At 44.4% G+C, this 27562-nt stretch overlaps 1 protein-coding gene across 1 annotated transcript in view; it reads left to right on the forward strand.

Annotated features, from left to right (window-relative positions):
- TRMT2B (tRNA methyltransferase 2 homolog B) overlaps nucleotides 1-26997 on the forward strand; it is a 69630-nt gene extending 42633 nt beyond the window's left edge. The window contains exon 14 of the mRNA XM_059678658.1: nucleotides 25428-26997. Coding sequence (XP_059534641.1) covers nucleotides 25428-25554 — 127 coding nt within the window. The 3' untranslated portion in view covers nucleotides 25555-26997. The remainder of the gene's footprint in view (nucleotides 1-25427) is intronic.
- The last annotated feature ends 565 nt before the right edge of the window (nucleotides 26998-27562 follow it).

Consider the following 27562-nt stretch of genomic DNA (forward strand, 5'->3'; position numbering starts at 1 on the left):
CGTACCAGTTTCTTGTGTAGTCTACCAGAGATATTCTGTGACTATACAAGTGTTTGTATGTGTATACACGTACATGTATGTGTACATACCATCCCTCTCTCTTTAAAACAATAGAAACAGACTGTTAACACTGTCTGCACCATGCTTTTCAGTTAACAAAAGATTTTGGTGATTTTCCCACAGTGATGTAGAATCTGCATCAATACTTATAGGTCTACTTGATTTTTAAAATAGGCTGTACAGTTTTTTTCTCTCAAAAAGTCCAAAACACATATGAACTTTTACTGAAAACAATAAAATACAGAAACACCAGATTCTCATTTTAAATTAAAATTGACAGCATTTTCCATAACTTTCCTAGTACTGCACCATTCTTATCACTATTAAAAAACAAAACCAAGTTCCAGAACTAAAATAATTAATGAACTTGTTGTAAACATTCTTCTCACAAATATGTCATTTAACTAGTCCCTTACTAATGAATTTTAAGGTTGTTTGTACTCTATTTTTACCACCATTTTTCACTGAATATCCTTGTACATATATTTTTGCACATATGTAGAATGTTATGTGATGAATAAGTAAGTGTATGTGATAGTATATGTATTAGATAAATCCCTTATGTGGAATTGCCAGGTTAAAGGATCTATATACTCTTAACATTTCCATATGTTTTATTCCCCCCTTTTAGTTAAATTTATTGGGGTGACATTGGTTAATATGATCATATAGGTTTTAGGTGTGGGTTTCTATGTTACAAGATCTGTACATTGCACTGTGCATCCACCACCCAAAGTCAAATCTTCTCCCATCACTATATGTTAGGACCCCATTCATTCCCTATCCCAGCGATGGCGAACCTTTTGAGCTCGGCGTGTCAGCATTTTGAAAAACCCTAACTTAACTCTGGTGTTGTGTCACATATAGAAATTTTTTGATATTTGCAACCATAGTAAAACAAAGACATATTTTTGATATTTATTTTATATATTTAAATGCCATTTAACAAAGAAAAATCAACCAAAAAAATGAGTTCGCGTGTCACCTCTGACACGTGTGTCATAGGTTCGCCATCGCCATCACTGCCCTATCCCCTTCCTTCTGGCAACCACCACACTGCTGTTTGTGTTCATGAGTTTCAGTTTTACATCCCACATATGAGTGAAATCATATGGTTCCTAGCTTTTTCTGACTGACATTTCACTTAGCATAATATTCTCAAGGTCCACCGACAATGTTGCAAATGGCAGTATTTCATCCTTTTTTATGGCTGAATATTATTCCATTGTGTGTATGTACCACTTCTTTTTATCCAGTCTTCTATCAAAGGACACTTTGATTGTTTCCATGTACTGGCCACTGCAAATAATGCTGCAATGAACATAGGGGTGCATATATATTTTTGGATACATGCTTTTGAGTTTTTCAGATATATACCCAGGAGAGGGATTGCTGGGTCATAAGTTGGTTCTATTCTTAATTTTTTTGAGGAATCGCCAGACTGCTTTCCATAGTGGTTGTACCAGTCTACATTCCCATCAGCAATGAATGAGGGTTTCCTTTTTTCTACAACCTCGCCAACATTTATTGCTTGTCTTGTTGCTAATCGCCAGTCTAACAGGTATGAGATGGTATTTCATTGTAGTTTTGATTTGTATTTCCCTAATTGCCAGTGTGGTCAAACATCTTTTCATATATCTATTGGCTCTTTGTATGTCTTCTTGGGACAGGTGTCTGTTCAGGTCCTCTGCCCACTTTTTGATTGGGTTGTTGTTTGGTGTTGAGTTTTATGAATTCTTTTTTAAAAATATATATATTTTATTGATTTTTTTACATAGAGGAAGGGAGAGGGATAAAGAGTTAGAAACATCAATGAGAGAGAAACATCGGTCAGCTGCCTCCTGCACACCCCCCACTGGGGATGTGCCCACAACCAAGGTACATGCCCTTGACCAGAATCAAACCTGGAACCCTTTAGTCTGCAGGCTGACGCTCTATCCACTGAGCCAAACCTGTCAGGGCATGAATTATTTAATTTTTTTAAAATATATTTTTTATTGATTAAGATATTACATATGTGTCCTTATCCCCACGTTGCCCTACCCCCCGCCCCCCACTCATGCCCTCACCCCCCGTTGTCTGTGTCCATTGGTTAGGCCTATATGCTTGCATATAAGTCCTTTGGTTGATCTTTCCCCCTTACCCCCACCCTCCCCTACCTTCCCTCCAAGGCCCGACAGAATGCCTCTCCGTCTCTGGATCAGTCCTTGTTCATCAGTTTATGTTGTTCATTGTATTCCACAAATGAGTGAGATCATGTGGTATTTATCCGCTCTCCAGTTCCATCCATTCTGTGACAAATGGTAAGAGTTCCTTTTTCTTCTTCCTCTTCTTAAAGAATACCTTTCAGCATTTCATATAATGCTGGTTTGGTGGTGATGAACTCCTTTAGCATTTTCTTATCTGTGAAGCTCTTTATCTGACCTTCAATTCTGAATGAAAGCTTTGCTGGATAAAGTAATCTTGGTTGTAGGTTCTTGATATTCATCACTTTGAATATTTCTTGCCACTCTCTTCTGGCTTGCATGGTTTCTGTAGAGAAATCAGCTGACAGTCATATGGGTACTCCCTTGTAGGTAACTGACTGTCTTGCTCTTGCTGCTTTTAAGATTCTCTCTTTGTCTTTTGCTCTTGGCATTTTAATTATGATGTGTCTTGGTGTGGTCCTCTTTGGATTCCTTTTGTTTGGGGTTCTCTGCGCTTCCTGGACTTGTAAAAGTCTATTTCTTTCACCAGGTAGGGGAAGTTTTCTGTCATTATTTCTTCAAATAGGTTTTCAATATCTTGCCCTCTCTCTTCTTCTGGTACCCCTATAATTCTGATGTTGGTACGCTTGAAGTTGTCCCAGAGGCTCCTTACACTATCTTCATATTTTTGGAATCTTTTTTCTTTTTTCTTTTTCAGTTGGGTCTTTTTTGTTTCTTCGTATTTCAAATCTTTGACTTGATTCTTGGGATCCTCTTGTCTGCTGTTGGATCTCTGTATATTATTCTTTATTTCAGTCAGTGTATGCTTAATTTCTAGTTGGTCCTTTTTCATATCCTCGAGAGTCTCACTAGATTTATCGAGGGTCTCACTAAATTTATCGGCGGTTTCCATAAAATTCTTGAAAAACCTTATAAACGTGGCCTTGAACTCTATATCCAGTCGTTTGCTTTCCTCCATTTCTGTCATTTGTGACCTGTTTCTTTGTCTCCACATTTTTTATGCTTCCCTGTGTTGGTAGAGTGGTTTTGGGTGCTAGGTGTCCTGTAGGGCCCAGTGGCTCAGCCTCACCAGTTACCTGAGGTGGACACTCTTGGTGTACCCCCTTGTGGGCTTTTTGCACAGTCTTATTGTAGTTATGCCTTGATTGTTGTAGGATCACTGGGAGGAATTGACCTCCAGGCCAATTGGCAGTGAGAATCAGCTGTGTCTGCAGTGGGAGAACTTCTGGGCTGAAGACACCCTTCTGGGGCAAGACTTGCTTCAGTGGGCTTTTGGTGCTCACTGAGTCTGCACCCTGAGTGTGTCCCTTATGGATCTGAGGAGTTGTAATCTGGATGGTCCCCCTCTGACCACTGGGTACACTGGCTCTTGGATCTAAGGAGGTGCTAATTTAGCCTTTGCCTGAGGTTACACAGCAGGAGCTACGAAGAGAACTGCAGATTCCCCTTCCTTTTTTGGAGTTTGGAGGTACCCTGATGAGGCCCAGCTGTGAAGCAATGCAAGCCGCTGTGGGGCCTTGGGCCTTCTCTTGGAAGTTCTGGGTCTGTCTGGCCCAGCTGCAGTTAGGTAATTTTCAGGTTGCAAAGGGCCAGGGCATTCATATGCAAAAGCCTGTGCCGAAGCCTGGGTGGGGCGGGGTCTCAGGGAATCAAAGGGCGGAGCAAGCAACTATGGCGGATTCTCAGCCCTGCCCTAAGGGGCCATGCGTCTCAGTGTCCCTGTAATTGCTGCATGCACCTCTGAGGGAAAGCCGACCTCAAGTTCCAAGTTCTGCCCGCTGCCAGACAGTCCAGTTTCTCCCTGTATGAGTCCTGGGTCCCCAGAGACTTCCCGGAACCGGAGTTCAGAGCAGTTGGGAGCTTGTGACTCCCTCCCGATTCACAAAGACAGCCGTGTCCTCAGGTGCCAGCCCCTTTCTGCGCAAGAGAGCCTCTGTACCTCTGCACTTTACTTCCGCAGCTCCTCTGGCTCTCAGTGTGCTTTTCTTTCCTTCTAGTTGTAGAATTTCCACTCAGCCAGCTTTCCTTTAGTTCTGGATGATGTCCGTTTTGTCTTTATGTTGTTTTTTTGAAGTTGTTGTGGGAGGCAGCAATTTCCCGGTGTTTATCTATGCCGCCATCTTAGTTTCTCCCCAGGGCATGAATTCTTTATATATTTTGGAAATTAAATCTTTGTCGGAGCTACTGTTTGCAAATATCATCTCCCATCTGGTTGACTGCCTCTTTGTTTTCTTGTCATTTTATTTTGCTCTGCAGAAGCTTTTTCGTTTGATAAGTCTCATTCATTTATTTATGCCTTTACTTCCATTGCCTTTGGGGTGAAGTTCATAAAATAATCTCTATGATCAAGGTCCATAAGTTTGGTACCTATGTTTCTTCTATGTGACCTATTGTTTAGGGTCTTATATTTAGGTCTTTGATCCATTTTGAATTAATTTTTGTACCTGGGGACAAACTTTAATACACTTTTATTCTTTTGCATGTGGCTTTCCAGTTTTCCCAGTACTATTTATTGAAGAGACTATCTTTACTCCATTGTGTGTTTCTAGCTCCTTTGTTGAAAATTATCTGTCCATACACATGTGGTTTCTTATAGCTTGGCTCTCTATTCTGTTCCATTGATCTGTGTATCTTTTTCTCTGCCAATACCATGCTGTTTTGATTATTGTAGTTCTGTAGTATATTTTGGAGTCAGGTAGTGTGATACCTCTAGCTTCGTTCTTTTTTCTCAGGATTGCTTTGGCTATTCGGGGTCTTCTGTGGTTCCATACAAATCTGATGATTGCTCCTTCTATTTCTTTAAAAAATAACATTGGCATTTTGATGTGGATTGCATTAAATCTGTATATTGCTTTGGGTGATATGTCCATTTTAACTATGTTGATTCTTCTAATCCATGAACATGCGATACTTTTTTCATTTTGTTGTATCTTTTTTCTTTTTAAAAATATATTTTTATTGATTTCAGAGAGGAAGGGAGAGGGAGAAAGAGATAGAAACATCAATGATGAGACAGAATCACCAATCAGGTATCTCCTGCATACCCCCCATTGGGGATCTGGCCTACAACCTGGGCATGTGACTTCCTGGTTCATAGGTTGACACTCAACCACTGATCCACACTAGTTTGGCTTTTTCAATCTCTTTCTGTTTTTAAAAAAATTTATTTATTTATTTTAATAAATTTTTATTGTTGAAAGTATTACATATGTCCCCTATTTTTCCCTTTTTACCCCCTCCAGCTCACCTCCAACCCCCTCCCCCCTGCCACAGGCCCTTACTGCCTATTGTCTCTGTCCATGGATTATGCATATATGTATACAAGGTCCTTGGTTGATTACCTCCCACCCACAGACCCTCCCCCGTCTTCCCACTGAGATTCCATGCTCTGTCTCATTCTTCCATGTCTCTGGATTCACTCCATTCATCAGTTTATTTTGTTACTTAGATTCCACATATGAGTGAGATCATTGTCTTTCTCTGACTGACTTATTTTACTTAGCATTATACTCTCTAGGTCCCTCCATGCTGTCTCTCAAAGGGTAAGAGATCCTTCTTTTTCACTGCTGCATAGTATTCCATGGTATAAATATACCACAGCTTTTTTTTATCCACTCATCTAATGAAGGGCACTTGGGCTGTTTCCAGATCTTAGCTATTATAAATTGTGCTGCTATGAACATAGGGGTGCATACATTCTTTCTAATTTGGATTTCAGGTTTCTTAGGATATATTCCTAGAAGTGGGATCACTGGGTCAAATGGCAGTTCCATATTTAATTTTTTGAGGAAACTCCATACTGTTTTCCATAATGGCTGTACCAGTGTACTAAGGGTCTCTTTTCTCCACATCCTCGCCAGCACTTGTCATTTGTTGATTTGTTGATGGTAGCCATTCTGACAGGTGTAATGTGATACCTCATTGTCGTTTTAATTTGCATCTCTCTGAGGATCAGTGACTTTGAGCATTTTTTCATGTCTCTTAGCCAGCTGTATATCCACTTTGGAGAAGTGTCTATTTAGGTCCTTTGCCCATTTTTTTATTGGCTTGTTTGTCTTCCTTTTGTTAAATTGTATGAGTTCCTTATATATTTTGGATATTAACCCTTTATTAGATGTATCATTGCCAAATATGTTCTCCCATACAGTGGGCTCCCTTTTCATTTTGGTGATGGCTTCTCTTGCTGTTCAGAAGCTTTTTATTTTGAAGTAGTCCCATTTGTTTATTTCTTTCTTAGTTTCCTTTGCCCTAGGACAGTGGCCGACAAACTGTGGCTTGAGAGCCATATGCGGCTCTTTGGCCCCTTGAGTGTGGCTCTTCCACAAAATACCACATGTGGGCGTGCATGTACAGTGCGATTGAAACTTTGTGCCCCATGCGCAGAAGTCAGTATTTTGTGGAAGAGCCACACTCAAGGGGCCAAAGAGCCGCGTGTAACTTGCGACTGCAGTTTGCCAACCACTGCCCTAGGAGATGTATCTGTAAATGTATTGCTATGAGAGATGTTTGAGATTTTGCTGCCTATTGTTCCTTCTATTATTTTTATGGTTTCACACCTTACATTTTAGTCCTTTATCCATTTTGAGTGTATTCTTGTGTATGATGTAAGTTCGTGGTCTAGTTCATTTTTTTTTTTGCATGTATCTGTCCAATTTTACCAACACCATTTATTGAAGAAACTGTCTTGATTCCATTGTATATTCTTGCCTCCTTTGTCAAATATTAATTGAGCATAATGGCTTGGGTCAATTTCTGGGGTCTCTGTTCTGTTCCATTGATCTATATGCCTGTTCTTGTGCCAGTATCAGGCTGTTTTGATTGCCGTGGCTTTTTAGTGTAACTTGAAATCTGGTATTGTGATTCCTCCAACTTTGTTCTTCTTTCTCAAGATTGCTGTGGTTATTTGGGGCCTTTTTTTGGTTCGTATAAACTGTTGGAGTATTTTTTCTAGATCTGTGAAATATGCTATTGGTATTTTAATAGGGATTGTATTGAATCTGTAGATTGCCTTGGGTAGTATGGACATTTTAATGATGTTGATTCTACCAATACATGAATATGGTATATTATTCCACTTGTTCATACCTTCTTCTATCTCTTTTTTCAACGTTCTATAGTTTTCTGAATACAGGTCTTTTGCCTCCTTGGTTAAGTGTATTCCTAAGTATTTTAATCTTTTTGTTGCAATGGTAAATGGGTTTGCTTGTTTAGTTTCTCCTTCTGAGAATTCATTATTGGTGTTAAAAAAAGCCATTGATTTTCGGGGTGTTGATTTTATATTCTGCATTGCCAAATTCATTTATTAAATCTAGTAGTTTTTTGGTGGAGTTCTTAGGGTTTTCTATGTACATTATTATGTCATCTGCGAATAGAGTTTTACTTCTTCCTTTCCAGTTTGGATGCCTTTTATTTTGTTTTCTTGTCTAATTGCTGTGACTAGGACTTCCAGTACTCTGTTGAATAAGACTGGTGAAAGTAGACATCCCTGTCTTGTTCCTGTTCTTAGGGAAAATGGTTTTAGTTTTTGTCCATCGAGTATGATGTTCCCTGTAGGTTTGTCATATATGGCCTTTATCATGTTGAGGTATGATCCTTCTATTCCCATTTTGCTGAGAGTTTTTTTTTTTTTTATCAAAAATGGATGTTGGATTTTGTCAAATGCTTTTTCTGCATCAATTGATATGATCATGTGATTTTTGTCTTTCAATTTGTTTATGTGATGTATCACATTTATTGATTTGTGAAAATTTTACCAGCCTTGCATTTCTGGAATAAATCCCACTTGATTATGGTGTATGATCTTTTTAATATATTGCTGGATCCTATTTGCTAATATTTTGTTGAGGATTTTAGCATCTATGTTCATCAGGGATATTGGCCTGTAATTCTCTTTCTTTGTAGTGTCTTTATCTGGTTTTGGGATTAAGGTAATGATGGTCTCAAAAAAAGAGCTTGGAAGTGTTCCTTCCTTTTGGGTTTTTTGGAATAGTTTGAGGAGTACAGGTGTTAGTTCTTCTTTGAATGATTGGTAAAACTCCCCTGTGAAGTCATCCAGACCCAGACTTTTGTTTGGAGTTTTTTGATTACTGCTTCTATTTCATCAGTTGTTATTGGCCTGTTCAGATTTTCTGATTTTTACCTGATTCAGTTTTTCAAGATTGTATTTTTCTAGGAATTTATCCATTTCCTCCACATTTCCAGCTTGTTGGCATGTAGTTGTTCATAGTATTTCCTTACAAATCTTTGTGTTGGTTTTTTTGGGTGTGTGTGTGTGCATGTGTGTTTTTTCCTTCCTTACAATCCTTTGTATTTATGTGGTGTCAGTAATTACTTCTCCACTTTCATTTCTGATTTTATTTCTTTGGGTCCTCTTTCTTTGTTTATTGTTGAGTCTGGCTAATGGTTTATCAATTTTGTTTATCCTTTCAAAGAACCAGCTCTTGGTTTCATTTATTTATTTATTTATTTTAGTCTTTATGTCATTTATTTCTGCTCTAATCTTTATTATTTCCTTCCTTCTATTTCAGTGGTTCTACACCTTCCTAATGCCGCGACCCTTTAATACAGTTCCTCATGCTATGCTGACCCCCAACCATAAAATTATTTTCGTTGCTACTTCACAACTGTAATTTTGCTACTGTTATGAATTGTAATATAAATATCTGATATGCAGGATGTATTTTCATTGTTACAAATTGAGCATAATTAAAGCATAGTGATTAATCACAAAAACAATATGTAATTATATATGTGTTTTCCGATGGTCTTAGGCGACCCCTGTGAAAGGGTCGTTCGACCCCCAAAGGGGTCGTGACCTACAGGTTGAGAACCGCTGTTCTATTTACTCTTGGCTTTTCTTATTGTTCTCTTTCTAGTTATTTAAGTTGTAGGGTTAAATAGTTTATTGTTGATTTTTCTTGTTTTTTGAGGTAAGCTTGCAGCGCTATGAACTTCCCTCTCAGGATTGCTTTTGCTGTGTTCCAGAGATTTGGGGTTGTTGTGTGTTCATTTTCATTTGTTTCCAGGAAGTTTTTTTATTTCTTTCTTGATCTCGTTGGTAACCCATTCATTGTGTAATCACATGCTATTTAGCCTCCATGTGTTTGAATGTTTTGGGGTGTTTTTACTGTAGTTGATTTCTAATTTCATTCTACTGTGATCTGAGAAGATGCTTGATATGATTTCAGTCTTCTTGAACTTGTAGAAACTTGTTTTGTGTCCTGACATGTGATCTATCTTTGTGAATGATCCATGTGCACTTGAGAAGGATGAATATTCTTCAGCTTTGGGGTGAAATGTCCTATAAATGTCAATTAAATCCATCTGATCCAGTGTGTCCTGTAGAATCACTGTTTTCTTATTAAGTTTTTGTCTGGAAGATCTGTCCAGTGAAGTCAGCGGGGTGTTAAAGTCCCCGACTATGACTATGTTGTTGTTGATCTCTCCCTTAAAGTGCTCTAGAAGTTTTTAAAAAATATATTTTGGTGTTCCTATATTGGGTGCATATATGTTTACCAGAGTTATATTCCCCTTGTTGAATCAAGCCCTTTAGTATTATGTAATGAGCTTTGTTGTCTCTTTTGATGGCCTTCATTTTGAAGTCTATTTTGTTGGATAGGAGTGTTGCTACTCCAGCTTTTATTTTTCCATTTGAAGGGAAATATTTTTCCATTCCTTCACTCTCATCCTTGGTGTGTATTTTGTTCTGAGGTGGGTCTCCTGTAGACAGCATATAGTAGAGTCATGTTTTTGTATCATTCAGCTACTCTATGCCTTTTGATTGGAGCATTTAAGCCTTGCTGGATATAGTAATCTTGGTTTCAGATCCTTGCTTTCCTTTACTTTGAGTACTTCATGCCATTCCCTTTGGCCTATAGAGTTTCTGATGAAAAATCATGTTTCAGTCTTATGGGAACTCCTTTGTAGATAACAATTTGCTTTTTTCTTGCTGCCTTTAAGATTATCTCTTTGTATTTAATTTTGCCATTTTAATTACGATATATCTGGGCATGAGCCTGTTTGGGTTCTTCTTGCTTAGGGTTCTCTGTGCCTCCTATACTTGTGTGACTTTTCCCTTTACCAGGTTAGGGAATTTTTCTGCCATTATTTCTTGAAACACATTCTCTGTCTCTTTGTCCCTTTCTGCCTCTTCTGGCTCACCTGCTACTCGAATATTGTTACGTTTCACATTGTTCCACAGCTCCCTTAAGCTGTCCTGTTTTTTAATTGTTTTTCTTTTTGGTTCTCTGATTGAGTGATTTTTTTTCCAATCCTGTCTTCTAATTCACTGATTCGATCCTCAGTGTCCCCTAATTTGCTGTGTGTTCCTTCCAATGTGTTCTTTATTTGTGCTATGTCATTCTTTATTTCTGTTTTCATAGTGACTACAGACAGTCCTCAGGTTACGTCGGACTCGATGTATGTCATTTCGTGGTTATGTTGCCATCTCCCATTTATTTATAAAAAAAAAATCCGTCATTTCAATGTATGTACATATGTGCTTTATGTTTTTTATTATTTATTTACCATATGTAAAGGTCAGGAATTGTTTTTTTTTGTTGTTGCTGTTTTTTTTATTTTATTTTTTTATATATTTTATTGATTTTTTACAGAGAGGAAGGGAGAGAGAGAGAGAGTCAGAAACATCGATGAGAGAGAAACATCGACCAGCTGCCTCCTGCACATCCCCCACCGGGGATGTGCCCGCAACCCAGATACATGCCCTTGACCGGAATCGAACCTGGGACCCTTCAGTCCGCAGGCCGACGCTCTATCCACTGAGCCAAACCGGTTTCGGCAAGGTCAGGAATTGTTATGTTTCTTTTATTTTATTTTTTTACTGTTTCACTTCATTACTGCTGTGTATGTGCTCCATATGAATGACATACCTGCTTATGTAGGTGGGTTCCGACTTATGGCGAAAAATGGTGTTACGTCGCGCCGTAGGAATGGATCTCTGACGTAACCTGAGGACCTACTGTATATCTTTTCTCATGCTGTTTAGCATCTTTACTATCATTATTCTTAATTCTGTATCAGATAAATTTCTAATCTCCATTTCACTTATCTCTTCTTCTGGAGAATTCTTTTGTTCTTTTGTTTGTGGGTTGTTTCTTTGTGTCCTCATTTTGGTTGCCTCTTTGTGTTTGTGACTATGTATTAGGCAGATCTGCTATGCCTCTTATTCTCTTGTGCAGGACAGTGTCAAATCTGTTTCTTACTAATTAAATTAGGCAAAGATTCAAAGGCTCCAGAGACTGCCTCCATCTACAGACAGATGGAATTTTGTCTTGAATTTCCCTTAGGTAATGGTTCACAGGTGTGGCAAGAGTTTTTGTTTGTTTGTTTGTTTGTTTGTTTGTTTTTAACAGGGTGGGTCAGTTGCTTTTGCCTGGAGGTTAATTGTTATTCTCAGTCTCTTAATGGGCCTGAGAATGTCTGTACTGTGAGGCCAGGTGTTTTCCAATAGGGCGGATCAATGGTCTTACCCCCTGGCAAGGTCACCTGTATAGCAAATGTCTGCCTGAGAAAGATGACCTCCACAGGGTGAGGAAATGACTCGGCACAGGAAACTGGGGGTATCTACCTTCTGAGCTCTAACCCCTGTGCCCCCATTCCTGGCTTCTGCTTGTACAGCTCTAATCCACTCTGCCCTTCCTCTGCCATAGCACAAGGTGGGTGGCTCCACATGGAATTTTGTGCATTGGCCCTTTAAGGGGGTGTCTGAATTTCCAGCCTTTTCTCCCTGGCAGACAGCAACCCTGCTGCTTTTCACAGCCAGATGTTATGTGGGTACCCTTCTCAGTTCTGGTGCTCTCTGTTGGGGGGCCCAGCTTGGGGATTAGACCCCAGAGTTCTCAGTGGCAACCCCCACAGCTGAGATACCTCTCCGGAACTTCAGTTGCAGTCAAGTGTTTCATTTAAGGCCCATATTTTTTTTTTATTGATTTTCTGTTTGGTTGATCTGTCTAGAGCTGTCAATGGAGTATTAAGGTATCCAGCTATGATTGTGTTTTGATCTGTTTCTCCCTTTAGTTCTGGGAGTAGTTATTTTATGTATTTAGGTGTTTCCTTGTTGGGTGCATATATATTAAAATGTGTTAAGTTTTCTTGATGTAGTGTTCCCGTTATCATTATAAAGTACCCATCTTTGTCTCTTGTTATCTTTGTTTTCTTGAAACCTATTTTGTGAGATGTAAGCATGGCTACACCTGCTTTTCTGTGGATTTTATTTGTTTGGAGAATCATTTTCCACCCTTTTACTTTGAATCTACCTATGTCTTTGCAGCTTAGCTGTGTCTATTATAGGCAGCATATGGTTGTTTTTTGTTTTTTATCCAATCTGCTACTCTGTGCCTCTTTATTGGTGATTTCAGACCATTTACATTTAGGGTAATTATTGATGTACTAGGGGCCCAGTGCACGAAATTTGTGCATGGCTGGGGTCCCTAGGCCTGGGTGGCAATCAGGGCTGATCAGGTTCCCCACCTCCTCCTTCCTTCGCCACCCGCTTGCTGCCACCACGCAGTTCCCTGCCTCCCTGCCTCCCTGCCTCCCACCCTCCCCCTTTCCTCGCTGCCTGCATCTGCCACCACCCACCCCCCGTTCCCCATCCCAGCCCAGGCCCCAGGCCCCAGGCCCAATTGGGCAATCGGGACCTGCCAGCCAGGGGGAGGGGCCAACTGCCACTGCCGTGGATGGGCAGGCCGATTAGGGCCTGCTGGCCAGGGGTAGGGACGGGGAGGGACCCGAGAGGTTAGCCGCTGGTCCCCAGGAGGGATCCGGCCCTCAGCCCCCCTGGGAAGGTGGCTGTGTCCACTGCCACGCACCCCCAGTTCCCTGTCCTAGCCTGGGGGCCAGCCCCAATTGGGCAATCAGGGCCTGCTGGCCAGGGGGAGAGACCAGAAGGTTGGCTGGTAGGCCCCATCGGCAATGGGAGCCTGTGGGTTGGGGGAAGCTCCTGCATTGAGCATCTGCCCCCTGGTGGTCAGTGAACATCATAGCAACTGGTTGTTCTGGTTGTTCCATCATAACAGTCACTTAGGCTTTTATATATATAGACTAGAGGCCCGGTGCACAAAAATTTGTGCACTTGGGAGGCGAGGAGGAGTCCCTCAGCCCGGCCTGTGCCCTCTCGCAGTCTGGGACCCCTCGGGAGATAACGCCGTGCTGGCTTAGGCCTGCTCCCGGTTGGCAGAGGGCAGGCCCAATCCCTAGGTGCAGCCCCTGGTCGGGCTCAGAGCAGGGCCGATTGGGGAGTTGGAGCGCCGTCCCCTGTCATGTACAAAGCAGGGCGGATTGGGAGGTTGCAATGCCACCCCCAGTCACGCTCAGGGTAGGGCCGATTGGGGGGTTGGGGCACCGCCCCCTGTCACACTCAAGGCAGGGTTGATGGGGAGGTTGCGGCGCTGCCCCCGTCACGCACAGAGCAGGGCCAATCAGGGGATTGGGACTCTGCCCCCTGTCACGCACAGAGCAGGGGCCATCAGGGGGGTTGGGGCTCCGTACCCTGTCACACACAGAGCAGGGCAGATCAGGGAGATGAGGAGTTCCCCCCGTCACTCACAGAGTAGGGCCAATAGGGGAGATGGGGCACCGCCCCCTGTCACACACAGAGCAGGGCAGATCAGGGGGTTGGGGCGCTGCTCTCTATCACCCACAGAGCAGGGCCGATCAGGGGGTTGGGGCGCCGCCACTGTCACACTCAGGGCAGGGCCGATGGGGAGGTTATGGCTCTACCCCATCATACACAGAGCAGGGCCCATGGGGTGGGGGTGGGGGCGCCACCTTATATCACCCACAGAGCAGGGCTAATCAGGGGGTTGGGGCGCTGCCCCCTGTCACACACAGAGCAGGGCCAATCGGGGTTGGGGCACCGCACCCTGTCACACACAAAGCCGCAGGGCGATCAGGGGGTTGGGGAGCTCCCCCCCTATCAGGCACAGAGCAGGGCTGATCAGGGGGTTGGGGCGCCTTCCCCTGTCACGAACAGAGCAGGGAGGATAGGGAGGTTGTGGCCCCGCCCCCTGTCACACACAGAGCCGCAGGGTGATCAAGGGGTTTGGGCGCTGCCCCCTGTCACACTGATCCTGGTGCCGGGAGGCCTCTCGGCTCCGCTGATCCCAGTGCTGGGAGGCCTCGCGGCTCCGCTGATCCCGGTGCTGGGAGGCATATTACCCTTTTACAATATAGGATAGAGGCCTGGTGCATGGGTGGGGCTGGCTGGTTTGCCCTGAAGGGTGTCCTGGATCAGGGTGGGGGTCCCCACTGTGGTGCCTAGGTGCCAGCCTGGGTGTGGGGATGATGGCTGTTTGCATCTGGTCAAACACCCTTCAGGGTGGGGGTCCCCACTGGGGTGCCTGGCCAGTCTGGGTGAGGGGCTGAGGGCTGTTTTCAGGCCGACTGAAGCTCCCAACTGCTCCTTTTTTTCTTTCTTTCTTTTTTATTCTGGGCCAGCTTTAGCTCTGGCTCCAGCTCTGAGGCTTCTGCTGCTGAAATCAGGTATCTGGTTTGTTTGTGTTCTATAATCGAAACAATGTATAACTTCAGCTCTGAGATCCCAGCTCTCTGAAAGCAGGTTTCTGGGGTTTTGTTTAGCTTCTATATTTGTTACAATGTTTCTTAAACTGCAAGCTCAGAGGCCGGCAAGGCAGGCAGGGAAGGTTGGAGTCTTCCGTCACTGAAGCAAGCAAGCCTCATGTTAGTTTCAAGCTGCCTGGCTGCCGGCCGCCATCTTGGCTGGCAGTTAATTTGCATATTACCCTGATTAGCCAATGGGAAGGGTAGTGGTCGTACGCTAATTACTATGTTTCTCTTTTATTAGATAGGATGAGGATTTCCTATAGCCATTTTATCTTTTATATTCTGCTAGCTCTGTGCCTCTGTTGGTTCTTTTCCTTTATGTTTCTGTTTGTTGTTTTTGTTTGGTGGCATTCCATATTTCTTTCCTCTGTTTCTTCTTTTTTTAAGCTGTGTGTCTTGGTTTGGGGATTTTTGTGTGTGGTTACCATTAGGTTTATAAAAAAATAAATTTGTATATATAAGATAGTTTTTTTTTTCTTTTGAATACATGTGATTTTCATCCTCCTTTGCCAGTTCAGAGTATTATCCCCCCCTTCTATGCTTTTGTTGTCACAAAATATTCCTGTTTATGCTATAAGTTTTTTTGTAATCTTACTCTTAGTGTTGTAACCTTCTGTTCTTTGTTTCAGGTAGAATAACTCCCTTGAGTATTTCCTGCAATGGAGGTTTTCTGGTGATAAAATCCCCCAACTTCTGTATGTCTGAGGATGTCTTTATTTTTTTCTTCATAGCTGGCCGGTTAGCTCAGTTGGTTAGAGCATGGTGCTAATATTTTTTCTTCATATTTAAAGGATAATTTTGCTGGATATATTATTTGTGGCTGATAATTTCTCTGTTTCAGATGTTTGAATATTTGGTTCCTCTCTCTTCTGGCTTATAGAGTTTCTGCTAAGAAGTTGGGTGGGTTTTTCTTTGTAGGTCACTTCCTTTTTTCACTTGGCTGCTTTTTGCTTTTTCATTAATTTTTGATAGTTTTAATACAAAGTGCCTTGGAGATGACCTCTTTGGATTAAGGTAACTAAGTGTTCTGTTTATCAAGGATCTAATTCAAGGATCTAATTCTTTCCATAGTTTGGGAAGCTCTCAGCCACTATTTGTTTGGATAGATTCTCACTTCCCTTCTTGGTCTCTTCCTCTTTTGGAATGCCTATTATTCTAATACTAGAGTTCCAGCGCGTATGAAATCATGCATGAGTAGCTTGCTTCCGCTTGTCTCAGCTGGCCACCCTGCCCATTGCTGCTCATATCTTGCGCCCCCGCCACTCGTAGCTCTCCGCTGCTTGTAGCTCGTAGCTCTCCACCACCACTAGCTCGTACCCTGACCGCCCGCCATGAGAGCTGCTGCTCATTTGGTTGTGATGGCATTACGGTGTGATGGCTACAGGCCTTTTATATAAGAGATTGCTTTTTCTGATGGAGTCAGATGGTTCTCTTGAGCTCTTTCATTTTTCTTTATGCCCAGGTCTCTCTCTTCTCTCTGCGTCATTTCTAGATTTCTGTCCTTGTTATCACTAATTCTTTCCTCCATCTGGTTGGCTCTGTTTTTTATGCTCAGTAGTTCACTCTTTTTTTAAAAAAATATTTAAAAATATGTTTTTATTGATTTTTAGATAAAGAGAAAGGGAGAGGGAGCTAGAAACATCAATGATGCAAGAGAATCATTGATCAGCTGCCTCCTGCATGCCCCCTACTGGGGATCGAGCCCACAACCCGGGCATGGGCCCTGACTGGGAATTGAACCCAGGACCTCTTAGTCCTTGGGATGATGCTCACTGCACTGAACCACACCAGCCGGGCCTCAGTAGTTCACTCTTAATTGCCTTAATTGCATGCTTCATTTACATGATTTCTGACTGGTTCTTTTTTAAATTTTCAATCTTTTTGGTAAAGTACTAGTACTTGTTTTCTTTATTGATTGGTTTTCTTTCTTTTTTTTTTAAATACATTTTATTGATTTTTTACAGAGAGGAAGGGAGAGGGATAGAGAGCCAGAAACATCGATAAGAGAGAAACATCGATCAGCTGCCTCCTGCACGCCCCCTACTGGGGATATGCCCGCAACCAAGGTACATGAACCTGGGACCTTTCAGTCCGCAGGCCGACGCTCTATCCACTGAGCCAAACCGGTTCTGGCTGGTTTTCTTTTTTAAAAGAATATTTTTTATCAATTTCTGAGAGGAAGGGAGAGGAAGTGAGAGATAGAAACATCAATGATGAGAGAGAATCATTGATTGGCTGCCTCCTGCATGCCTCACACTGGGGATGAAGCCCGCAACCCAGGCATTTGCCCTGACCAGGAATCGAACTGTGTACATTCTCAGGCCTGCCAGGCTGATTTGTTTTCTGAATGCATTGAATTGCCTGTCTGTATTTTCTCGCATCTTTTTGCATATTTTCAGAACTGCGGTCTGGAAATATCTATCATGTATATCACATATTTCCATGTGTTCCAGCTTGCTTTCTGGTGATTTTTCATTTTATTTCTGATCATCTTCATTACCATGGTTATTCATGGCATTTGATGTTCCTCTTTGCCTAGGAATGTATATCTATCAATGGCCTTCTATCTAGCAGCTTTCTCTGAAGAGATTTTTTACTGTTTTCCAGTAGATGGCGCTGAATCACATTATTATTTTTTTTTACCTCTGTAATCTCCCAAACTTGACCTAGGATTCTTTAAGACAGTACAGCTGCATTGTTTTGGGGGTGGGATTTGTTTTGCCCTCACTGTAATAGCGACCCTTGACTTCTGTAAGGTGCTACCCCAAGCACCCCACAAAGGGAAACAGCGGATCTACTGCAATAGCTCTTGATTTACAGACAGTATGCTCCTCGACCTAACTCCAAGGGCAATGGGAGGTGTTTTGGGAGTCCAAGCAGTGGCAGGGCTCTGTGGTTCCATTTCATGGTCTGAAACACCACCTCCTGGTTCACAGTGGAGAGCTGCACAGCAGAACTCTGTGCTTTGTCAAGCATTTTCTGGCTCAGACACTGTTAGCTCAGCTTGCCCTGCTGGATGCCCCCCGCATCTCTCTGTTCTTCTTAGCCAAAGGGAGCACCTGCTACTACCAGTTTTCTCCCCTCTCCAGGGCTGCATCCGTAGGCCATTTGCGCTTTCCTCCCTTGTCCTCTTCCCATTTATTCCGTTTCCCACCTTCAAATGTTTCAATGCACAGGTCTCTCAGGCATGTGTCTGTATTGAGCAGGGATTTCTTTGTTGAATTTCTTTGTTGGATAACTAGTTGAAATTTCAAGGGGAGAGGCCAAGAGGCTCTCTCATGTCACCATTCCTCGTCTATGTGTTTTCTAACAGAGTTGTAGTAGAATCAATTTATCAAAAATAACCTTTTGGGATTGTGATTAGAAGAATACTCAATTTATTAATTAATTTAGGGAGAATTGAAATCTTTACAGTATTTTTTTCTGTCCAGGTATGTGGTATGTGTCTTCAGTTACTCAGGTTTATGTAATTTTAAAGATACACACACACACACACTCACACACACACGCACGCACGCGCACACATTTTTTCCAACATGGGTCTTTTTTCTTAAGGTTAATAGAAGATATTATAAAGTTTTTATTGCTATTATGTATGGGACCTTTTTCGTGGCATTTTCTAACTGACTATTATCAATCTTATGTTCAGCTACCTTTCTCGTATTAGTTTTATTTGTTTTCCAGTTTATTCTCTTGGATTTTCTTGGAAGCTGGTCATATGATCACCATATAAAAACAGTTTTGTTTATTTTCTTCCAATACTTTAACCTCTGATTACATTGGATAAAAAATGTTCTATTGTAGGAGTGATAGTGAAAGTCTTGTCTTGTTCCTGATAGGTTTTTACTTTTTTAAATCAGTAGGCTTTATTTTTAGAGGAGTTTTAGGTATGCAGAAAAGCTAAGCAGAAAATACGGAGTTACCATATATTCACCCCACTCTGCCAATAGTTCCCTGATTTTAACATCATGAGTTGGTGTTGTACATTTCATAAAATTATTGCTATATTATTATTAACTAATGTCCAAATTTTACCTTAGAGTTCACATTTAAAATCAGATTTACTGAGGAAATATTTGTTAATAACATTATAAAAGCAACAGTTGTTCATAGCAGTTCTTAATAACATTAACATTTATAGAAACAACCTTAAACAAACTTGATTCTGATTTTAATGGGACAGTGATATTTAAACCATTGAGTGTTAGCCAGGTAAATAACTCTTCTGCTTTGTTGGTTTGATTGTAAATTGGTACACACTTTTTTGGAACAAATTAACAGTATATGTCTTAGGGCAGGGGTGGGAAAACTTTTTGACTCGAGGGCCACAATGGGTTCTTAAACTGGACCGGAGGGCCGGAACAAAAGAATGGATGGAGTGTTTGTGTGAACTAATATAAATTCAAAGTAAACATCCTATCTAATAAAAGAGAAACATGGTAATTGGCATACAACCGCTACCCTTCCCATTGGATAATCAGCGAGATATGCAAATTAACTGCCAGCCAAGATGGCGGCCGGCAGCCAGGCAGCTTGAAACTAACATGAGGCTTCCTTGCTTCAGTGACGGAGACTCCAATGTTCCCCGCCTGCGCTGCAGGCCTCTGAGCTGCAACTCTAAGCAACTATGTAACAAATATAGAAGCTAAACAAAACCCCAGAAACCTGCTTTAGTCGCCGGGCTTCAGCCAGCAGGATCGCAACATTGTAAGCAAAGGCCAGAAACGTACTTTCAGCAGTGGAGGCCTAAGAGCTGGAGCCAAGCCTCAAACTAAAGCTGGCCCAGAATTAAAAAAAAAAAAAAGAAAAAAAAGGAGTGGTTGGGAGCTTCAGTCACCCCCAGCCTGAAAACAGCCCTCAGCCCCTCACCCAGACTGGCCAGGCACCCCAGTGTGGACCCCCACCCTGAAGGGTGTGTGACCAGCTGCAAACAGCCATCATCCCCTCACCCAGGCTGGCCAGGCACTCCAGTGGGGACCCCCACCCTGAAGGGTGTGTGACCAGCTGCAAACAGCCATCATCCCCTCATCCAAGCTGGCCAGGCACCCCAGTGGGGACCCCCACCCTGATCCAGGACACCCTTCAGGGCAAACCAGCTGGCCCACACACGTGCACCAGGCCTCTATCCTATATAGTAAAAGGGTAATATGCCTCCCGGCACCGGGATCAGCGGAGCCGAGAGGCCTCCCGGCACCGGGATCAGCGTGATAGGGGGTAGCACCCAAACCCCCTGATCGCCCTGCAGCTCTGTGTGTGACAGGGGGCGGGGCCACAACCTCCCTATTGGCCCTGCGCTGTTCGTGACAGGGGAAGGTGCCCCAACCCCCTGATCAGCCCTGCTCTGTGCCTGATAGGGGGCAGCACCCCAACCCCCTGATCGGCCCTGCTCTGTGTGTGACAGGGTGCGGTGCGCCAACCCCCCCCCACACACACGGGCCCTAGTCTGTGTGTGACGGGGTAGAGCCATAACCTCCCCATCTGCCCTGCCCTGAGTGTGAGAGTGGCGGCACCCCAACCCCCTGATCGGCCCTGTTCTGTGGGTGATAGAGGGCAGCGCCCCAACCCCCCCACCCCCCACGGGCCCTGCTCTGTGTGTGATGGGGTAGAGCCATAACCTCCCCATCAGCCCTGCCCTGAGTGTGACAGGGGGGAGCTCCTCAACCCCCTGATCAGCCCTGCTCTGTGCATGACATGGGGGAGCTCCCCAACCCCCTGATTGACCCTGCTCTGTGCGTGACAGGGTACGGAGCCCCAACCCCCCTGATGGCCCCTGCTCTGTGCATGACAGGGTATGGAGCCCCAACCCCCCTGATGGGCCCTGCTCTGTGTGTGACGGGGTGGCGCTGCAACCTCCCCATCAACCCTGCCTTGAGTGTGACAGCGGGCGGTGCCCCAACCCCCCAATTGGCCCTACCCTGAGCGTGACTGAGGGTGGCATCGCAACCACCCAATCTGCCCTGCTCTGTGCATGACAGGGGAAGGAGCCCCAGCTCCCCAATCGGCCCTGCTATGAGCCCGACCAGGGGCTGCACCTAGGGATTGGGCCTGCCCTCTGCCAACCAGGAGCAGGCCTAAGCCAGCAGGTCATTATCTCCCGAGGGGTCCCAGACTGCAAGGGGGCACAGGCCGGGCTGAGGGCCCCCCCCTTCCCCCAAGTGCACAAATTTTTGTTCACCGGGCCTCTAGTCATTACATAAAAGGGTACGGTCTTTTTTTTTTTTTTTTAGTTTTATTCATTTCATACGGGCCGGATCCAGCCCGCGGGCTGTAGTTTGCCCACGGCTGTCTTAGGGCCTTAAAAACATACAGCCCCTTCAACTCAACAGTTCCATTCAATAACTAAAAATGTATGCAAAGATATAACTAGAATATTTATGATGTGACCTTTTGAAATAGCCAAGTTAGAAACAGCTTAAATTTCCAATAGCAAGGAACTATATAACTAGATTGTGTTCAGTTTACTTAATGAAATAACATATAGCCAAAAAAGTGAGGTAGCTTTACACATAATAATATAGTGAAGAAATGCTCAGGATGGCACTGGCCAGGTAGCTCACTTGGTTGGAGCATCGTCCCATACACTAAAAGGTTGCCAGTTCAATTCCCAGTCAGGGCACATACCTGGATTGTGGGTTTGACCCTGGTTGGGGCGTGTAAGAGAGACAACTAATCGATGTTTCTCTCACACATTGATGCTTCTCTCTCCCTCTCTCTCTAAAACAATCTAAACTAATAAAAGACAAAGATGCTAATTGACCGCACCTTTGCTACACCGAAGCCACGCCCACCAGCCAATCAGAGCTACTATATGCAAATTAACCCAACCAAGATGGCGGCGGGCAGCCATGGACCTGGAGCAAGCAGGAAGCTTGGTTGTCCCTGCGATGGAGAAAGCCAAGCTTCCCGCCTGCTCAGGCAGGCTGTGGCCTCCACAAAAGGCAACAAAGTTTCAATTATAGAAGCTAAATAAATCCCAGATACCTGCTTCCAGCCAGCCTCCACTGGGAGCTTGGGTGGCTGGGGGCTGTGGCCAGCCTGCAAACAGCCATCAGCCCCTCACCCAGACTGGCCAGGCACCCCAGCAGGACCCCAGCAGGACTCCCCACCCTGAAGGGGCTGTGGCCAGCCTGAAAACAGCCATCGGCCCCTCACCCGGGTTGGCCAGGCACTCCAAGGGTGACCCCCCTGAAGGGGCTGTAGCCAGACTGCAAACAGCCATCAGCCCCTCACCCAGGCTGGCCATAGCCTCATGGGGTGAGGATCCTCACTGGGGGGCTTGGCCAGCCTGCAAACAGTCAGCAGCCCCTCACCCGGGCTGGCCAGGCACCCCAGGGGGTGACCCCCCCTCTGAAGGGGCTGTAGCCAGACTGCAAACATCCATCAGCCCCTCACCCAGGCTGACCAGCCACCCCAGCAGGACCCTCCTCCCTGAAGGGGGTGTGGTCAGCCTGAAAATGGCCCTCAGCCCCTCACCCAGGCTGGCCAGGCACCCAAGCGGGACCCTCACCCTGATCCGGGACTCCCTTCAGGGCAAACCAGCCAGCCCCCACCCATGCACCAGGCCTCTATTCTATATAATAAAAGGGTAATATGCAAATTGATCCTAACAGTAGAGCGACTGGCAATCACTGGTCACTATGACAGACACTGACCACCAGGGGGCAGACGCTCAATGCAGGAGTTACTCCCTGGTTGTCAGTGTGCTCCCATAGGGGGAGCGCTGCTCAGCCACAAGCCAGGGTGACGGCTGCCAGTATAGCGGTGGTGGTGGGAGCCTCTCCTGCCTCCTCAGCAGTGCTAAGGATGTCCGATTGCAGCTAGGCCTGCTCCCCGCTGGCAAGTGGACATCTCCCGAGGGCTCCCGGGCTGCCAGAAGGATGTCTGACTGCCAGCTTAGGCCCAATCCCCTGGGGAGCTGGCCTAAGCCAGCAGGTGGTCATTACCTGAGGGGTCCCATACTGCAAGATCGCACAGGCTGGGCTGAGAGACCCTCCTGAGTGCACAAATTTTTGTGCACCGGGCCTCTAGTAAGAAGATATCCTTAGGTGAGGATTTTTTTTTTTTAAGTTACGGGGTTTTTTAAAACAATTTTTTAAATTAAATCTTTATTGTTCAGATTGTTACATTTGTTCCTCCTTTTTCCCCCCATAACTCCCCTCCTCCCAGTTCCCACCCCACCCTCCGCCCTCACTCCCCACCCACTGTCCTCATCCACGGTGAGGGTGCACGATTTTTGTCCAGTCTCTTCCCGCATCTCCCACACCCCTTTCCCCCCCAAGAATAGTGAGTCCATTCCCTTTCTATGTCCCTGATTCTATTATAATCAACAGTTCATTTTGTACATCAGATTATTTATTCACTTGATTCTTAGAGTCACTTGTTGATAGATGCATATTTGTTGTTCATAATTTGTATCTTTACCTTTTTCTTCTTCTTCCTCTTCTTAAAGAATACCTTTCAGCATTTCATCTAATACTGGTTTGGTGGTGATGAACTCCTTTAGCTTTTCCTTATCTGTGAAGCTCTTTATCTGACCTTCAATTCTGAATGATAGCTTTGCTGGGTAAAGTAATCTTGGTTGTAGGTTCTTGGTATTCATCACTTTGAATATTTCTTGCCACTCCCTTCTGGCCTGCAAAGTTTCTGTTGAGAAATCAGCTGACAGTCGTATGGCTACTCCCTTGTAGGTAACTAAGTTTCTTTCTCTTGCTGCTTTTAAGATTCTCTCTTTGTCTTTTGCTCTTGGCATTTTAATGATGATGTGTCTTGGCGTGGTCCTCTTTGGATTCCTTTTGTTTGGGGTTCTCTGCGCTTCCTGGACCTGTAAGTCTATTTCTTTGACCAGGTAGGGGAAGTTTTCTGCCATTATTTCTTCAAATAGGTTTTCAATATCTTGCTCTCTCTCATCTTCTGGCACCCCTATAATTCTGATGTTGGTACGCTTGAAGCTGTCCCAGAGGCTCCTTACATTATCTTCGTATTTTCAGATTCTTTTTTCATTTTGCTTTTCCGGTTGGGTGTTTTTTGCTTCTTCGCATTTCAAATCTTTGACTTGATTCTTGCGCTCCTCTGGTCTGCTGTTGGGAGTCTGTATAATATTCTTTATTTCAGTCAGTGTATGCTTAATTTCTAGTTGGTCCTTTGTCACAACATCCAGGGTCTCATTAGATTTCTTGTAGATCTCATTAAGTTTATCGGCAGTGTCTAGAAACTTATTGAAAGACCTTAAAAGTGTGGTTTTGAGCTCTATATCCTCCATTTGTGTCCTGTTTCTTTGTCTCCTCATTTTTTATGCTTTCTTGGTGCACCCCCTAGTGGTCTTTGTGCACAGTCTTGTTGTAGTTAAGCCTTGATTTTTGTAGGTAATACTGGGGGGGATTTGACCTCCAGGCCAACTGGCTGTGAGAATCAGCTGTGTCTGCAGTGGGAGAACTTCTGTCCTCTAGGGAGGTGCTAATCTAGCCTTTGCCTGAGGCTATCCGACAAATGCCTCTGTGCAGAGCAAGCAGTTATGGCTGTTCTCAGTCCTGTCTCCAGGGGCTCTGCCTCTCAGAGTCCCAGCAACTGCTGCAAACCTTGTAGAGAAAGCTGCCCTCGAGTTCTGACCGGTGCCAGACAGTCCCGCTTCTCCCGTTTGAGTCTGGGTCCCTAGAGACTCACCTGGATCTGGAGCTCAGAGTCTGAGACTCCCTCCTGATTGAAACAGACAACCGCGCCCTCAGCCGCCAGCCTGCTCCGTGCGCACCTCCGCACCTTTTTATTTTACTTCCACACTGCGCCTCCTCTGAGTCTTGGTATGCTTTTCTCTTTCCTTCTAGTTGTAGCATTTCCCCTCAGCCAGCCTTCCTGTGGTTCTGGGTGATGTCCATTCAGTCTTTTAGGTTTTTTTTTTGAAGGGGTTGTGCGAGGGAGCAATCTCCAGTGTTTGCCTATGCCGCCATCTTGGTTCTCTCCGAGAATTTTTTTTTTAAAAGATGATCATGATGTATTATTAACTGAAGAAACTGGTTGTAAAGGAATATGTATAATATATACAGTGTGACTCCATTTTAAGAAACCAATTTAAGTATACATTTTTGGAAAAATATATTCTGAAATGTTAACAGTGTTTATCCTTCTCTGAATGGTGAATTTATAGGTGAATTGCTGTTTTCAGTTTTCACTTGACTGACTTTGAAGTAAGGGGAAAAGTAATCTACTTTGAGACATTTCAATTGAATAATTTAACTCAGTCATATTTATTAATTACCTGTTGTGTGCAAATCATACAGAAAAGTGTATGACCTAGGTCCCTTGCTCCATTCACCATTGAACTCCAAGTCTGTGTCACATACTGGGAACATAGAGATGAATACTAAGCAGTTTTTGCCTCATTTTTACCTCAAAAATATTAGACTCCAGTGAGGAAGTTGGCTTAAAAAAAACAGGTAGTTACATTAAATATGATAGATGCTGTTATAGTGAAAAACACAAAGGACTGTGGGAACACAGAGGCAGAGCTTAAAATGTAAGAAATTGTGTTACTAGAAGTTCTCCTTGGTTTCTAGGAACTGATATTATTAACATCTTGTTCTACAGGCTGTGTTGTCCCCCAAACTCTGCTAAGAAGCTTCTCGGCAAGCCTTTTGTCCTGAGACAAGCTGTGCCTGTGGATCTGTTCCCCCACACCCTACACTGTGAGCTGGTGTTCCTCTTTACTCGATAAAAATCCTCCTATAAGATGGTGGGCTCTTCATTAAGGCTGAAATTTCATTAGCTTTCAGGTTTGGCATATTGTTACATTGCAGATCCTGAGAGCATTACTGGGGAAACCAATCTTTGGATCATGAGTAGGAAGAATATAGTAAATCTTCCTACATGAACCAGATTTATTACTTTTGTTTTCAGCTTCCCTTATTTTCATGTGTGTTTGTTTGCTGTGACCACTCCTTGGCCCTGGATCTGGACTGTTCCTTTTGTTGTCAGCCTGTCCTGGCTCCTTGGTCTGAAATTGCCTGTGGTGTGGTGCAAATGAGCTTTTCTCAGTAGCTTATAATAATGTCACATTGTCTCAGGTCTCTGTGTTTGCCCAGAGATTTTATTAGATACTAGAGCCCAGGTGCACGAAATTCGTGCACGGTGGGGGGGGGGTGTTCCTCAACCTGGCTTGTACCCTCTCCAATCTGGGACCCCTCGGGGGATGTCCGACTGCAGGATCAGGCCTAAACTGGCAGTCGGACATCCCTCTCAGAATCCGGGACTGCTGGCTCCTAACTGCTCACCTGCCTGCCTGCCTGATTGCCCCTAATCTCTTCTGCCTGCCAGCCTGATTGCCCCCCTAACCGCTCCCCTGCCAGCCTGATTGATGCCTAACTGCTCCCCTGATGACCTGATCACCCCCAACTGCCTTCCCCTGCTGGCCTGATGGCCCCCAACTGCCCTCTCCTGCCAGCCTGATTGCCCCAACTGCTCTCCCCTGCTGGCCTGATTGCCCCCAACTGCCCTCCCCTGACTGGGCCTGATCGCCCCCAACTGCCCTCCCCTGCCAGCCTGATCACCCACAATTGCCCTTCCCTGCTGCAACTCGCCTCCTCTTCCGGGACCCGCCTCCTCCACATTAGGTGGTGGAGACACGGGACCAGCCTCCTCCATGCTGCACAGAGCCGTGGGACCCCCAGGCCTCACCATGCAGAGTGGCCACCAGGCCCTGCATCCCCTGTGTGCGCAGCCATCTTGTGATGACGTTGCGTGAGGGTGTCGCACAAGGGCGTGATGCCACCTAGGCTTTTAGTATATAGGATGTTCTGTGTTCTTAAGTTACTAAGAATTAGGGCTAGAAACAAGTCTAGCTTTTTTCAAAAAGCAGAGTGTGGGGGGCTATTGGCAAGCACATCGGGCATTTTTAAATATGTTGGCTGAACCCAGGATGCAGGCAAAGCCAAGCCCTGGAGGCGGTCCTAGCCAAGCAGCAAGGACGCCACTCAGTCTGACCTTTCCAGCCCAGGTGCTAGGGGGTGGATCTCACTATGTCGCCAGAAACTCAAGGCCTACCCAGATGTGATGTAACTTCCTGTTACTTCGAGTATAAATTAAACTTACTTCCGGTGTTGGGTGCTCTGTTCATCTATCAGAGGGTAGACGCCACACCCAGGCCCAGCTTTTTCCTCTATTTCTGTCTCAGTCTCATTTTTCATTCTTCCTTAACCCTCGTCGAGATCTACTCAAGATTTCATGAATCCCCAGTCTCTCTTTCAGCTCTGGTCACAGGAAGAGAGAACATACTACCCCCATAGCAGAGTAAGCTATAACGTGATTGCAGAGTGACTGCATGAACTCAGTAGAGCTTCAGTCCTTTGGGTTTTCTAGGCTTTGAGGCTTCTAGAACAGTGGTTCTCAATGTTGGCTGCACATTAGAATCACCTGGGAATCTTTTTAAAATCCTGATTCCTGGGCCTCATCCTCCGGAAATTCTGTTTCTTTGTTATGGGGTGGGGCCACAACATTAGTAACAAAGAAACAGAATTTCCGGAGGATGAGGCCCAGAAATCAGGATTTTAAAAAGATTCCCAGGTGATTCTAATGTGCAGCCAAGGTTGAGAACCACTGCTCTAAGGGTTTGTCATCAGCGTGCTTCCTACCTATCTTCCAGAACTGTCTTCTCATTAGGTTCATGTTCAAGTTGCTGAAACTCTGAAGACAGATTTTGCCTTTATTGAAGTCTGGGATTTTCACCT

Source organism: Myotis daubentonii, chromosome X (assembly GCF_963259705.1).
Source record: "Myotis daubentonii chromosome X, mMyoDau2.1, whole genome shotgun sequence".
NCBI lineage: Eukaryota > Metazoa > Chordata > Mammalia > Chiroptera > Vespertilionidae > Myotis > Myotis daubentonii.